This window comes from Harpegnathos saltator, unplaced genomic scaffold (assembly GCF_003227715.2).
Source record: "Harpegnathos saltator strain DR-91 unplaced genomic scaffold, Hsal_v8.6 scaffold117, whole genome shotgun sequence".
Taxonomy (NCBI): Eukaryota; Metazoa; Arthropoda; class Insecta; order Hymenoptera; family Formicidae; genus Harpegnathos; species Harpegnathos saltator.
The window spans coordinates 1,008,259-1,022,500 of NW_020229892.1; the positions used below are offsets into that span (position 1 = coordinate 1,008,259).

General features: G+C 46.5%; 2 protein-coding genes across 2 annotated transcripts; both read left to right on the forward strand.

The window, feature by feature from the left end:
- Nucleotides 1-31: 31 nt before the first annotated feature.
- On the forward strand, nucleotides 32-1,887 carry LOC112589682 (uncharacterized). Its single transcript, XM_025303986.1, has 3 exons — nucleotides 32-565; nucleotides 989-1,108; nucleotides 1,437-1,887. Exons 1-3 carry the CDS (start codon nucleotides 422-424, stop codon nucleotides 1,644-1,646), a joined length of 474 nt encoding a protein of 157 aa, XP_025159771.1. The 5' UTR covers nucleotides 32-421; the 3' UTR covers nucleotides 1,647-1,887.
- A 555-nt stretch (nucleotides 1,888-2,442) lies between these two features.
- Nucleotides 2,443-4,443, forward strand: LOC105190898 (odorant receptor 4-like). The gene is made up of 6 exons (XM_025303566.1): nucleotides 2,443-2,832; nucleotides 3,114-3,236; nucleotides 3,568-3,658; nucleotides 3,723-3,853; nucleotides 4,045-4,177; nucleotides 4,260-4,443. Exons 1-6 carry the CDS (start codon nucleotides 2,525-2,527, stop codon nucleotides 4,305-4,307), a joined length of 834 nt encoding a protein of 277 aa, XP_025159351.1. The 5' UTR covers nucleotides 2,443-2,524; the 3' UTR covers nucleotides 4,308-4,443.
- Nucleotides 4,444-14,242: the final 9,799 nt, after the last annotated feature.

Here is a 14,242-nt window from a genome sequence, read left to right on the forward strand (position 1 = left end):
CCTTATTAGCCATTATTAGCCCTTAGTAGCCACCCTCGCAATTTTGCGACCAATTTTGAGAATAGGCCTTCGAGTGTTTTGCCGAAGTAATCGTGCGACGTGAGGTAAGTAATTGCTGTTCGCGGAATTGCTGCAGCGGATGTTTTCTTTCTCATGTTATTATCCGCGAATTGTATACGCGCCGTCGATCGATCCCCTCGACGCGTCTAACATTTTCTCCCTTCCCTCTTTAAATGCATGCGTTTTTCCTCGATAATAACGTCGCTTGGTAATGTCGCGAAGGCGCGAAAAAAGAATACGACAGGTGTGAATAATCAAACGGACCCTAAACAAAGGGTCAGTTGAGTACACGTGAGGAAGTTCCGAATGCGTTTACGACCTGTCGCTACCGCGGTCAGTCTGTCCGTGTCCTTCAAAGTAAATGGAACATTTCGAAAAACGTTACTGTAAGCTGTACCAATTTTCCCTGACGGTCAGCGGACTATGCCCTTATCAGAGCATAAGGAAAGCTCGTATGATAAGGGCTTTTATTACCATCTTGATACTGTCGTCCGTGTTTGTTCAGGTAATCGCGGAATTTTGATAAACGTGTTTTATTCACCATCAGATTGTTACCTTATTCGTCGAGTGACATTGCTGCTTGATCGCGAAATAAACATTTTTTTATAGTGCACGTTATTTTAATAAAAATTGCGATTGAGCCATTTCATTCTTTGATGTCTTGGATGTTTTATCAGCCTTTTTCATTGGTCATATAGAAATGACAATAGATTGATAGAATTAATGTAGGTGTTACGAATAATTTTAATCGAGATTACCTCGAATACTTTGCCTCGCAAGTATCGTGATGCATACAGAACTGGTGAGGCAACACGAACAGTAGAAAGTGATTAAAATTATAATTTTTACATAATCATGTACATTGAAAGCTACTGCAATTAGATTTTCCTTGACTAACAGTAAAGTGTTACAATTGTTTTTTTCTCAGTTGATGAGCATTTTTACATCAAAGTTTACGATGGATTTCTTCATTATTATAATACCAGCGTTCATACCTACATTGGGTACATTGATTCATTTGTACATGCGCGCCATGCGGATGGATGAAGTAAGTCCGATCTGTATACTTTTCAAAATGTTCGTTGAATCAAAAGACTGAAATTGATTTTATGCTTTTCCCAAATAACATATTTTGATAAATTGGTATTTTCTAAGACAAAGATGTTACTAACATCATTAGCAAATATTATATGAGCAGTTGGGGTTCATGAATAATTTGTTTTCCGAACGTAATAAAATTAAATTTAATTTAACAAGTTTAAGACTCAACCAAACGTTTTGATCGAACCAAGATTTGCCGTCTACGCGTATTACTTTTCTCATTTCCATAATGCATTTTCTCGCGTCATTTACACGTGGTTTGCTCTAACGTTTAGCTTAAAGGAATGTTCGACCGTATAAGGGACGACTGGGCATTGCAAAAGACAGACGACGAGGTAAAAATCATGTACAACAGTGCTGCAACTTCGAGATTATTCACGTGTTTTTTCATGCGTAAGGGAAATGTTAGATTTCGTTTTACCTACAAGAGAAAAATATGCGCATATGCTCCGTTCGTAAGATCGAAACTGTATTTTCGCGTGTGAGAAATAATGACACCTTCTTCATTATCAACGTCGCATGTATCACTCTCAAAGAACAACACGGAATATTTCTGCCAGCGAATCACATTTTCATGATTTCACCTTTATAATACATTCATTATAATCGGTATCATTAAATCGAATTGGTGTGAAATTTCCTACGGGTGATTTTTCATTTAACTCAGTGCCGAAATAATTTACTCCCGATTCGCTTCTCCTTCAATTTTCCTCATATTTTTATCATACTCGGTGCTAATTTCTCGATGTATATATTTTTTAAATATTTTAAGTAATTGTAAGTAAGATGTAAAAGTAAGCAAGATGTGTTACATCGCGCATATTAATATTATCAAGTCGAATTTTCGCAGTTTACAATTAGATACATGAAATGAAGAAATAAGGTCTGTAAGTACCGATAATTGAATTTACTTTTTCATATCACTTATGTTCTCGTACTTACTCCAATCCGATTGGTATTTCTTGAACGTGCTGCCATCTAAGAACTTCCTTGAAGAAATTAAGAATCGATAAATTCCTGCTTATTTTCGAAATGGGCCGCGTTCAGCAGAAAAAGCTGCTTACTAAGCGCTTAGTGATTATCGTTTCTGATTGGTTCATTCCCCTAGATTTGTTAAAGATCTAAAAGAATACTCCAATCATAGTTAATAATCACTAAGCGCTTAGTAAGCAGCATTTTTTGCTGAACGCGGCCATTGACTAATTTTTACGATGACATATTCGAAATAAAAAAGAAAGAAAATGCTCGATAGCTTCAATATTAACACCTGATTTTGGAAATCGAACACTAAGAGTTCCGGCACAAAAGCGCATTTTTTCATATCCTTCAAAGTTATTCTGAAAAATACACATATATATACACAATGTACATTTCTGTTAGGAAATTTACGTTTCTTACAAATTTTTCAGTTCAGATATACGGCAGTGTCCTGGTTTATTCGATATACTTGTACATGCCGGACATTCTTGACATTGTATCGCCTATGAACGAGTCTCGTTCGCGAAAGCAGTATTTTAAACTTGAATATCTTGTCCCTGAGGAGCAACATGTTTTCTTCTATCGGATGCACATAATCTTCGTGATGGTTTTCATCGCGACAATTTTCTTTGCCAATATTGTCCAATTTGTAACTCTCGCGCAACACGTTTGCGGGATGTGCGAATTGTTGGGGTAAGAAATTGCTCCTTGCACTTGATTGCTATTTGCGAAGAAGCAGACGACTCATGAATTCCGTCAATGAATAAGAGAATTTATCCAGTAGTTATTCTCTCGAGTACACGCGTACGCGATCATGGCGAATTAACATTTTCAAGTCTTTCGACTTTTCGTCTTCTGGTTTCTCGCGAAAATGGTGATCAACTGACTCTGCTCTCCTCACGTTTATCGCGAGAGAAATATCGTTCGAGTGGACTCGACCGGTACGGTAAGAGTAATACTGATAATTTCGACAGGTATCGCGCGGAGCGCTTATTTTGCGTCGTCGAGAGTACGACGGGACGCGATTTAGGTCGCAGCAAAAAATTAATTTACAGGAACACGGCCATTTTTATACAACTGCATCATAACACCATACAGTTCGTACTTGTATTCGACATACGCGTGTTATCTTACGCGTGTTAGCTACCAATGCGGCACTGTTGTTTCCTCCTTTTTTATGAACGATCTGTGTGATGCAGCAGCTTAAACGTTGTCGCGAGCGAGCGAAGTAAAAAAATGGAATCTCGTTAACATTAAGTTAAATTAACATTACATTTCTCCCACTGTTAGTTCAAAGTCATAAAAACACGCCCATAAACGAAGTGCCGCATTATTTTGTGAGATATTAAATTACCTGAAGGCAAGTAAATCGCATTTAAGTCACGACCCGCGACTATTAACGTACACGATCATTTTTCACGTTGCAAGATTCGTTGGTACAATCGAACGTTTTTATACCATTCCGTTTCTATTGGACTTCTTAGGAGTAGTGATTACACTGAGCCTTACGTTATCGCAGGTACGTTGATAGCGGGATCGCGTCTCTAAGCTTAATCGATGTGTCGAAACGAGAGATCTTTCAGGTAGTCTCCAATGACGTGGAGCAACTCGTTAGATCTATGTGTCTCACCAACATGCAAATATCCTATATCACCTTGAGTAATTATATGGGTCAACAGATTATAGACAAGAGCTCGAATATATATGACAAAGTGTGAGTATAGTGTACGTCGGTGAGTATAGTGTACAACTATTCGTCGCTCATTATTAGAAATATTCACGATGTACGTTCCATGTCGCGATACCTAATCGACTTCCTCGATTCGTTTTAAATACCTTCTCTATTTTTCGCCTACCGTTTTCGATTCCATCGAACGTGAAATAAAAATCACATCGCGCCGTTAGGTACAACAGCGAGTGGTACAACGCGATAGTCTCACAGCAAAAACCACTGTTGCTAATAATGAGACAACGCTTCCTGCCGCTCGTCATCACCAGCTGTAAGTTTTACGTCATGTCCTTAGCGAATTTAGGAAAGGTAAGTGAGGAGAACGCGTGTGACACGCACAATAATCGCAACATAGCCGTACGACGAGCAAAGGATGTTCCGTCTTTTTAAGATATTTCAGATGACGGCCTCCTATTGCATGTTTATCAGACAAGTCTAAGGACAACCCTGTTGCGTGTAAAAGCGACATTGGACACGCGAGAAAACCATTGGCGTGTCATTCTCACTTTCAGCGACGCGTTGAATGTATGCTGTGTACGCGACGAGAAAGAGTCGTCGTCGTCGTCGTCTGCGCGTTTGGCAGGTGAGTAAATGCCCGCGGTATGAATGCGAAATGTAATGAATGAGGAATTTCAATACGCGATGCATACTGAAGCGGCGCGTAAACCTGTTCTAGAATGTGATAATGCGGCAAAACACTCGGCAAGACGGCGTGAACGAGAGATGAAGACCGACGAAAACGCAGGGACGAGAGCTCGCTGAAGTGTCATGCAATTAGTGTTCCAGTAATAAAGTAGTTTATCAAATTATACAGGAATTGCGCGAAATCTGCGCATAATTTTTCTTATCGACGATCATTCAGAAACGCACGCGTGTGTGTGTGTGTGTGTGTATATGTGTATGTATGTGACGATCGAATGCCGTAAATCGATCCAATAAGTACTATTTGTTCGCCTTTTTTCTGTTACATTTTCAGTATCGATTCACAGACGTCATAAATGACGTCGTGATTTGCATTGCCACAATGATGTTCGTGAATTCGGAAAAGCGAATTGCGTTCTACTTGCAAACAAAACAGCGCGAGGTTGCGGCGTGTATGTACAACATCGTTCACGAGTCAAGTGTCGGCGGTGAAGCTCAGCAACGCTTCGCGATGCATCGTATCGCCGAAAAGTCGATCGTAAGTCGCGAGGTGACGTTTGTGGAAGCCGGTTTAATATAATTAATGAAGGGACACGCGCGAGAGCAAAAATGCGCGCGCGCGCGCGCGCGAGAGAGAGAGAGAACGAGATCTCGTCCCCTCGATTTTCCTTGCCACCGCCCCCGCCCCCATTCTTTATCCTTGGAGGAAATAAAACCAGAGTTGTAAGAGCCGGATGATTAATATCCAGCCGACAGTTTGTGAAGCGGGCAGCCAATAAACGGGATAAAAATACTCGTGAAAAATAGCGCGCTCATTAGGGGTACAGTGACATCTGCGACTGCCTGCCTCGAGTGCTCGCGGAGGAACCCGGGAAGGCGGGTCGAGGAGGTCGGTGGGGTGAACAGGCAAAGAGTGAAGAGGAGAAAAGAGAAGGAGAGACGGTGGAAGGGGTCCGCGAGAACGGAGAGCACTGGAAAACGGAGGGACAGATTTATTAAAGTAATGGCAGATTATTTTAATATTCCGATGGGAGTGCGCTCCATTCGTTGTCTCGCGCAATTCAATAATCCGCGCTTAGACGCGATCCTTCTCCTCGGCCGGTGCGTCATTATTTCGAGACCGGCTCTCGGTCGTCGCGAGGATCTCGCTCTCTCGCTGTATGTAAAAAATAAAACCGCAGCGATTATGGAACCGGCGCGGATTTACGCGAGAAGGACGTATTAGCGGTTGTAAACAACGTCGTATCTTCTCCGCTTTGCACTTTGACATTTCGTCTCTCGTTCCTTACGGCGATTCGCATTCATACCTCAGCTACATCGCTAAATGCGCGCGATGTGCGCGTTCGGGCTGGTCTATGTAATATCGAGACGAGAGTTTCGCCGGGAGTTGAGAAGGAGTCTCGTTTCCTGTTTATTTGTGGTTCGAAGTAGCTCGAGCTAAATTTTTGCCGAAAACAGAGCGCATATAGCACAGCTGTTGGCTTATGAAAGCTGTAAGTGTCTTGCTGCCAAAGCAGCGATATCCGAGTAATCGATTCGACCAATACTCACACGTATATTTTTCTCTCTTCCTTTCTCTCTCTCTCTCTCTCTCTCTCTCTCTCTCTCTCTCTGGTACATAAAAAAATAAAAATGAAACATACATTCCGTACGCGCACGCATGCACGTACGCGCGAGTGTCATATGACGGTAAAGAAAAGATTGCACGATAAAAAATACATTAAAGACATGCACGAGACGAATGGAGGGTAGGAGGTAAGGCAGGATAATTATGACAGTGGGGTGAATGAGACAGTGCAGTATCTTCTAATGATAAAATCGATAGTCATCACGAGGTCGTTAAGAAATAAAAGCGATTAATCAAATGCTCATCATGAAATTATTAAAAAAGAATGACTGTGAAATTTATCACCGACGGCAGGAGAGAGAAAGAGAAAGAGACGGTATCGCAGTCACTCCCACTGCGCGATTACGTTGATTAATTCCAAGTGTACAATTAATCCATTACGACAGACTAATTCCGAGAGAAATGGCGATTTTTTTTTTACGGAGAGGAAGATAGGAAAGACCGAGATTAGCGATGTTGATGCACGGCCAGTACCAAGGCCGAAGTCGAATCAACCGGATATTTATCAGATATTCGAGTACTCGTTATTTTCTAAGAATAACAGGATTAGTAGATACGGTGTGTGACTTTTGCTGCCAATTGTCCGGTTAGCTAGCTGGTTACTACGGATGTTACCGGAATGACGGAATTTAAGCATCGCAACTTTGAATGACGAATAGGCAGCTGGGAGCAAAAATTAACAAGTTTATATACGGACGTCGCGAGTCGAGATGCGCACGGAAATAATTTCCATCTTGGCATTACTCCGCACACATGGCAAGCTTTCATTTCGCAGTATCGTTGCGCGAATCGAGAAAGAGGAGCTTATTTTCTCATTGGATTTTCTCTCGGCCCTCTTGGCACCGAGAGCCCATCCGGTGAGTGCACCGGAAAACGCTATTATCGATACTGACGGTGAAACACAACCTCAAAGAAATACGCTACTCTTGTTAGTTATGAGATCAGCTCTCGAACTATCTCCGGAGGTTTACGCGAGACGATACGTCGCAATTACCCATTCCAGCTTAGCATAACTTACAATGGATACGTCGATCGCAACCATCATAGCGCTGATATACGACGTCCGGTCGTCGCGCGAAATCACGCGCCACAAAGTGACGCGATTGCATCTTTCTTGTTTCTTTTTCGTTCGTTTGTTTGTTTGCCCGTTATCTTTTTTCTTTCTCTCTCTTTTTTTTTTTATTTCCAATCAAACGACACGCGATCCGATCGACCGTTCGATCGCGACATTGTACTCGGAATCGGACGGCATAATCTTGACGTATATTTTTCCGCCGGTGGCCGGTGGCCGGCGCGCGGCGCGCGGCGATATTCGTTAGGGGCCATTTTTAAAAATTAAACGTCCCACTTTATCGTTACGCGCGGCGATTAATAATAACGGGCGCGATCGGGCGCGCGGGCGAGCGAGCGAGCGGTATCTTCCATAACCTTTCCGGGGTATAAATCTGCGAAATTCTGGAATTATCAGGCGGCGGGGCATGAAAGGCTATTTCCGTCGCGCGGAATCGCGGGCAATATTTTACCGCCCGGGATTGGGGTTGAACGCGGGACACATCGACGTTTGATATTTTTATGCAGTGGCGCCACCGCGACGAGATTTACGAGGCAGATATGCGATCACAAAATGTCCAACACTAAATCAAACATGTTGCATCGGAAAACATCCGAAATTATTATTGGGACTTTTATTGGATCGACGGGAATGAAATAAACGTGTGACGTAACTTTATATTCTTTCTCTTCCTCCACCTCCTCCTCCTCCTCCTCCACCTCCTCCTTCGCCTCTTACTCTACCCTTCCGTACCCCTTCGCCCGCAAGCCCGTCTTTCTTTCAATGCCCTTCCATCGCACGTATGCGCTCGCGCCAGTTTTATCCGCTCTCCCGCGGAATAAAAGGCTAACTTTATGATTGATTCACCTTTTTTACGAGTCTTTTTTCGTCGTACGTCAGTGCCGAATGCGATGGATGAATCCTACGTCGTCCATCGACATCGCGCCGTCTCGTTTCTCCAATTGGAGCGCGCGACTGCGGGAGGAAGCACGGAATCCGCAAGCGATTCGGTCCAATTGATTCGCGCGAGAGCGCGCGACGAGACGCGCGCGTTGCTTCAAATTAAAACGCTCTCCTATACTCCATACGTCGTTTTATTTTAAACGCGGAACCCACGAACGATTCTTCTCGGGCTTCCATCGCGGGAGAAGAAGCGGAGGGGAGGAGAAGGGACAGGAGAGAGGAGAGCAGCTCGAGGAAACGGGTCAGCTCGGGGAATCAAGTTGGGGCCGCGAAAGGATTCAATGAGAGCCGAGAGGACATCGCGGCATACTGTCGCGCGTCCGCGCGCTCAACCGCTGCTCCTCCCCGCGCTCAAGATCGCAGAATCGCGGTCGGCTGTTATTAATCGCGTTATTAATCGATTTGACGTCCGCTGGTAATGCAGCGCCGCGAACGAGAGACAGAGAGGTACGCTGCCCTCCCCCTCCCCAATCGGCCCCCCCTGCCGCATGTGTGTCTATCTTTTATTGATGCGGCCGGCGCTGGGACTGGCGCCGGCGTCCGACGCGCCTCGTAATTGAAGGGACGCCCTTTAACTGAATTTCAAACGATCGCATTGTTAGCTTGCGTTTGCGATTGCGCGGGCCGCGCGAACGCGCCGCGACGTCTTCCGTCGACGGACGGCGACGAGATACGCGCGACCGACTCCGCGTAATTTCATTTCACCCTCCTCCCTTTGCTCCATCTCTCCTCCCTCGCCGATGACAGATATCGCGCTTCGCCGCGGGATCATTTGTTACAGGGGACGTGGAGCGAAAGCGGCTCCCGGTGTTCAGTCCTGTGTCTGCTAATTAAGAGACGCCAGTAATGACAATGAAATCTACGAAAACGCACCAATAGCGCGACGATCTCGAATATCGGGGGGCAGCTCGCGGCCTCTCGTAGCGAACTCTCGTGAATCTTCCTCCCTCTCTCTGTTTCTTTTTTTTTTTTTACAGAACACGACACGTTCATCGTGGATCGAGCGACGCCAAAGTGGTGCATGACGCATAACACTGCGAGAGGACGTGGAGGACGCATTCGTACTTACGCTCAAACGTCGCGATATAGGAACGGAAGTAGTCACCCAGTTGCCGGGGATCTTCTGGAATGAGGCGATATATCGCGGTTATTGTCCATTAGGAGAGCCCGAGGTGGCCATCCACGCCACGAACTTACTTTACGACATCGCTCTCCCACCTTCTTGCGCCGACTCACCGCTCTCTCGTTCTCTCTCCCTCTCTCTTTCACTTGCGCTCACTTTCCCTCTCTCTCTCTCTCTCTCTCTCTCTCTCTCTCTCTCTCTCTCTCTCTCTCTCTCTCTCTCACTTCTCTCCGCACTCTTGGCACTCACTCTTATACCCCTTCGCTTCTTTATCTTTGCTATCATAGCTTCCTGTACATTTTTTCCCTGCGTCATCGCTGGGGTGCGAAAATGTACTTTATCTCGCGCCTTATGGCGACTACGACGGGATCGCTGATTCTTCGGCGATTAATCCGTCACGACTCCGCACCCTCCGCGCGTCGTTATTGGATTTCGCGGGAGGATATCTCTTCGAGCTATTTGTTTGTTAATGCACTCGCGAGCTGCGGCTATTACCGTCGTCCACGATTTTCATCTCGACCGGATCGGAAGCGCACCAGCCGGCCCCGTTTTTCTCGCTCGCAAATTTCGCTTCGCATTTCAAGCCACGGATCTCGCGACGACTAATGGCCATCATTAAAAGTTTCTCGCTGCATCCTTGAGATGCGTCCCGTACTCGGAATATCACATAATCCATTGACCCGAGAAGTATCGTAATAGTGAAAAATATATCGTCCTGAAGGGTCGCATAAATTCCGGCCCGGAGTTTCTCCCGGAGAGAGGGAGACCGAGCAGAGAGACGAGAGAGGGAGGAACACAGAGAGAGAGAGAGAGAGAGAGAGAGAGAGAGAGAGAGAGAGAGAGAGAGAGAGAGAGAGAGAGAGAGAGAGAGAGAGAGGCCCATAAGAGACGACGGCTGGAGAGGGCTGGTTAATTGGCATGACAGATAGAGGGTGCGAGAGAAGTTGTCGCTTAGTAACATTACGTCGCGATGAAAGTGATTTCCAACCCTCCCTCTCTCGTGCCGTCGTCTCGCTGCTGCTTCTGCGCCACCCGCTGTTCCCGCGTATTGGCGAAACGCTTCAGAGTGGATTGCACAGACACTCGATTCCTTGTATTACTAGACAAGAAGAGCCCCTCGGCTTCTCGTTGCCGTCGATCGTATACGTCGCGTATACGTGCGGCGGGAGTAATCGCGATGGAATCCCGTAACCTCATTATTGTTATTCGATAACTCAGCGCGCCGCGTGATTCTCGATGAAAATAATTAGAAAACTATTTCAAATACCGGAAGAAAAGGAGAAACATTATCGTCGTTTCGCTCGAAATCGTAAACCGAGCAAGGACCAAAAATCTCGCCGAGGTGCTGCGCAAGGGGCGTGGAATCTCGCCATATGAGCACCCATTTAGACCTCTCCTCTCTCTCTCTCTCTCTCTCTCTCTCTCTCTCTCTCTCTCTCTCTCTCTCTCTCTCTCTCTCTCTTCTCCTTTCCAAGTGAGAGATTTCCTTTCCTCCCCTCTCCCTCCTCTCTCTCTCTCTCTCTCTCTCTTCTCCTTTCCAAGTCAAGTGAGAGAGACGCGTGTTTACAGAGTATCAAGCACCCACCATAAGTGGGCGGTACAAAGAACACGGCGTGGGTCCATATAAATCCCCCTCCCGCCCCTTCTCAAAACACGTCTCTACCATCCCCTCTCTATACATCATCCGACGACTCATCCGCTGACTTGTTATTAAATTAATCCTTCGTTTAGTCAAATTGATGCATCGATATCACAGAGCGCTCATAACTCACGACACCCTCCCTCGCTCGCTCTCTCTCTCTCTCTCTCTCTCTCTCTCTCTCTCTCTCTCTCTCTCTCTCTCTCTCTCTCTCTCTCTCTTTCTCGGGGTGCACGCGCGCACACGTACACGCGCGTATATGCCCCACACCCCCGGGGTCGCGGCGAGGGGCTGCGCCCCCGCGGCTCCCATTTGCGCCGCGCGTTGCACGCGCGGACTCCACTATTTATTAATATCGTTACTTAACATTTCAACCGCTCGTGCATCATGCCGTGACGTCATTAAGATAAATGCGGCTCGCCCGCGCCGGCCACCGCCACGCGGCCTGGCGTCGCTCGATTGTTGTTCATTATAATTAATAATTCGACGATTCGCCCGATGCTTTTATATATTAAATCGCCGCTGCGCGTCGTTTGTTTTGATAACGGGACGAAGGATGAGACTTCGCGAATCGAGGGAGAGAGCAAGAACAGAGTGAATGGCGACTCAAAATAAAATGCCGCTTTCCTCCTCCCTCAAAGATTATTTTGCAATTTTTTTTGCAATCTCCATGTGTAAATCTAGCCATCGAGCTTTCATTTTTCTGAGAACGAATGATTCGTCTGACAATTCGAGCGTCAAACGATTAGATTTTGAAACGATAATATCTCGAAAACTACCAAACTCAAATAGTGATGTTTAAATTAATTCAATGTAATGAGATAGAAACGGCCATCGCCATTGAATATTGCGTTTATTTACTTAAGTGTTATTCCTTCTCTCAAGCGAGTATCACTCTCGTCCTCGTCTCTCTGGAGAGACTTTCCATTGTTGTAGCGCGTCAAGAGAACACCAAGGGATTCCAGGATGGTACATTGGGATTCAAATGATATTCCTGCTCAAAGTGTGAGCCGGGGGCCGAAACCAAATTCGAATCTGCGGCAAAGTCTGAATCTTAAGCGACGCGAATGGGAGGAGGCCACGGTCGGGCCAGGATCAAACGATTTGATCCGAGAACACAGGATTAAGGATAGCGTAAGCCAGCGGGATGCTTGCATTAGGGGATGAAGCGAGTGACCGGTCGGCCATCATTGGACGGTGAATTAACACGTGCGTACATCAGTATCAGTACATATCAGAGAATGTACTCTCGCTTGAGAAGACTCTCAATGCAAACTACTCGAGCGAAGTGCGCAGCGTGGCAATTAATAAAATATTGAAGTGAAATAGAATCGAGTAATAACAAGTATGTAATAAAGATTCTTCCTATAAAGAAAGACCTACCAATAATTTTATCTTCGCAAAATCGCATTTTCTCGAATCATAGTCCGTATGTTGTAATTTTCCCGAATCCACTTTTCTTGGTGCTACGTTGAATCTTACACCATCCAAATTCTCCCAGCTACAAAAACTACGTGATATCGAGACGGGGAAGCGAGCGAGCGAGAGAGAGAGAGAGAGAGAGAGAGAGAGAGAGAGAGAGAGAGAGAGAGAGAGGTGTTCCCCTATATGAAGCGGTCGTCGCGTCGTCGGTAAAAAAAGCGGAGCGCGTCTCCGCTATAAAGTAAAGTGTAAAACTAGTGTATCGCGCGCAGTTGCGGGTGCTCGTAAGAGAAAGAGAAAAAAAGAAGACAAGGTGGTCGAAGAGGGAAGAGGAGAAAGAGGAGGAAGAGGAAGAGGCAAAGAAAGAGAGAGAAAGAGAGAGAGAGAGAGAGAGAGAGAGAGAGAGAGAGAGAGAGAGAGAGAGAGAGAGAGAGAGAGAGAGAGAGAGAGAGAGAGAGAGAGAGAGAGAGAGAGAGAGAACAAGCGAGCAGCTTTAGACAATAGAACGGCATCAGAACGGAGAATCGAGTGGAGAGCGAAGAGAGCGGCGGCAGGGCGGGCCATAAACAAGTGCTTACCGCAATCTAATGCGTCTGTAATTGCTCGAGCACCGGTATCTCCCCCAACGGTCCCACTTGCTCCCGCGATTTAATTACTATGTAAATGTCGCATTCCCTAACCTGTCCGTTTTCCTGCCCTCCCGCCTACAGGATCCCGTCGTCCTCCGTCGTCCTCCGCCGCTGCCGCGCCGCCGCTGCGCCGCCGCCGCTGCCGCTGCCGCGCCGCCGCCGCCGCCGCCGTTGCCGCCGCCGCCTCCGCCTCGCGCCTCCGCCTCCGCCCGCTGTCGCCCGATGTCCTTAATTACTTTATACGTTATTATAGCCCACCAACTACTACGTCGACCGTACTCACTCCATCCGGCACCCAGGCACATTCCACTCCATTTCGTTCAGCCATATTGCCAGCCGAGTTAAAGCGGACTGGCTCGGATACGTTCTGCACGCTCTGATTATCTCGCGTGAGTCCGTGGGACTCACAAGGCCTCGCAAAGTTATCCGGGCCTGACTGAACCGGAGGTCTGCGAAGGGACCGCGCGCGTCGCTTCTCTTGGCCGCGACTCGAACGAGGCACGCATTTAATTGCGAGTAATATTTCCCAACTAATAACGCACTCCTAATAATGGGCAAATAATGCAATTTGAAATATCACGCGGTGGGAACGTCGATCTCGGCAGTATTAACGACGCTTGGCGAGCGATTAGCAAATGAGATACGTCGCCCGCGACAACGAAAGAGATTCATGTGACGCTCGTGGATTCAGCAGATACGAATCTATCGGATCAATTTGCGAGTATTAGCGAATACCGCGACGCGGAGTAATTCTTCAGCAGTGACGTGGGCGGAGGAAGACACCGTGAGAGCGTTTTATAATAGCGAGAACGTCCGAATCGCAGAGTCGCCGACTGATTAAGACAAATGCCCGCTAACGCGATACATAATATTGCTACTGGTGATTTGGAAGCTGGCCATCACGCGCTCCAATATATACAACGCAATCGCGTCGCTCGGTTTCCAAATGGAGAATGATTTTATTCCGCTCGAGTGTCTTTGTTTCGTCCGTCGTTCTCTCCCCGCTCGTTGCCGGACTTTTAACAGTATAAATGGTCCCGCTGTCCACAGGCTTCCGATAATGCGGCGGCCGAGAGGGTCGTGGGAGGATGGCTTTGGTCAGTTTGTCAGCCACCGATGTACCTAAGAGGGTCCTTTTCCTCCTGCGTCGATTTGTCTTCCGCCGCAATGGATAAACTTCACGCAATCTGCCACCGGTATTTCTCAGGGAGACGCAGCCCAACACGCGGCGAGCACTCGCGCGTCGTCAGATTCTAATCTTAATCGTTCGTCCGACGA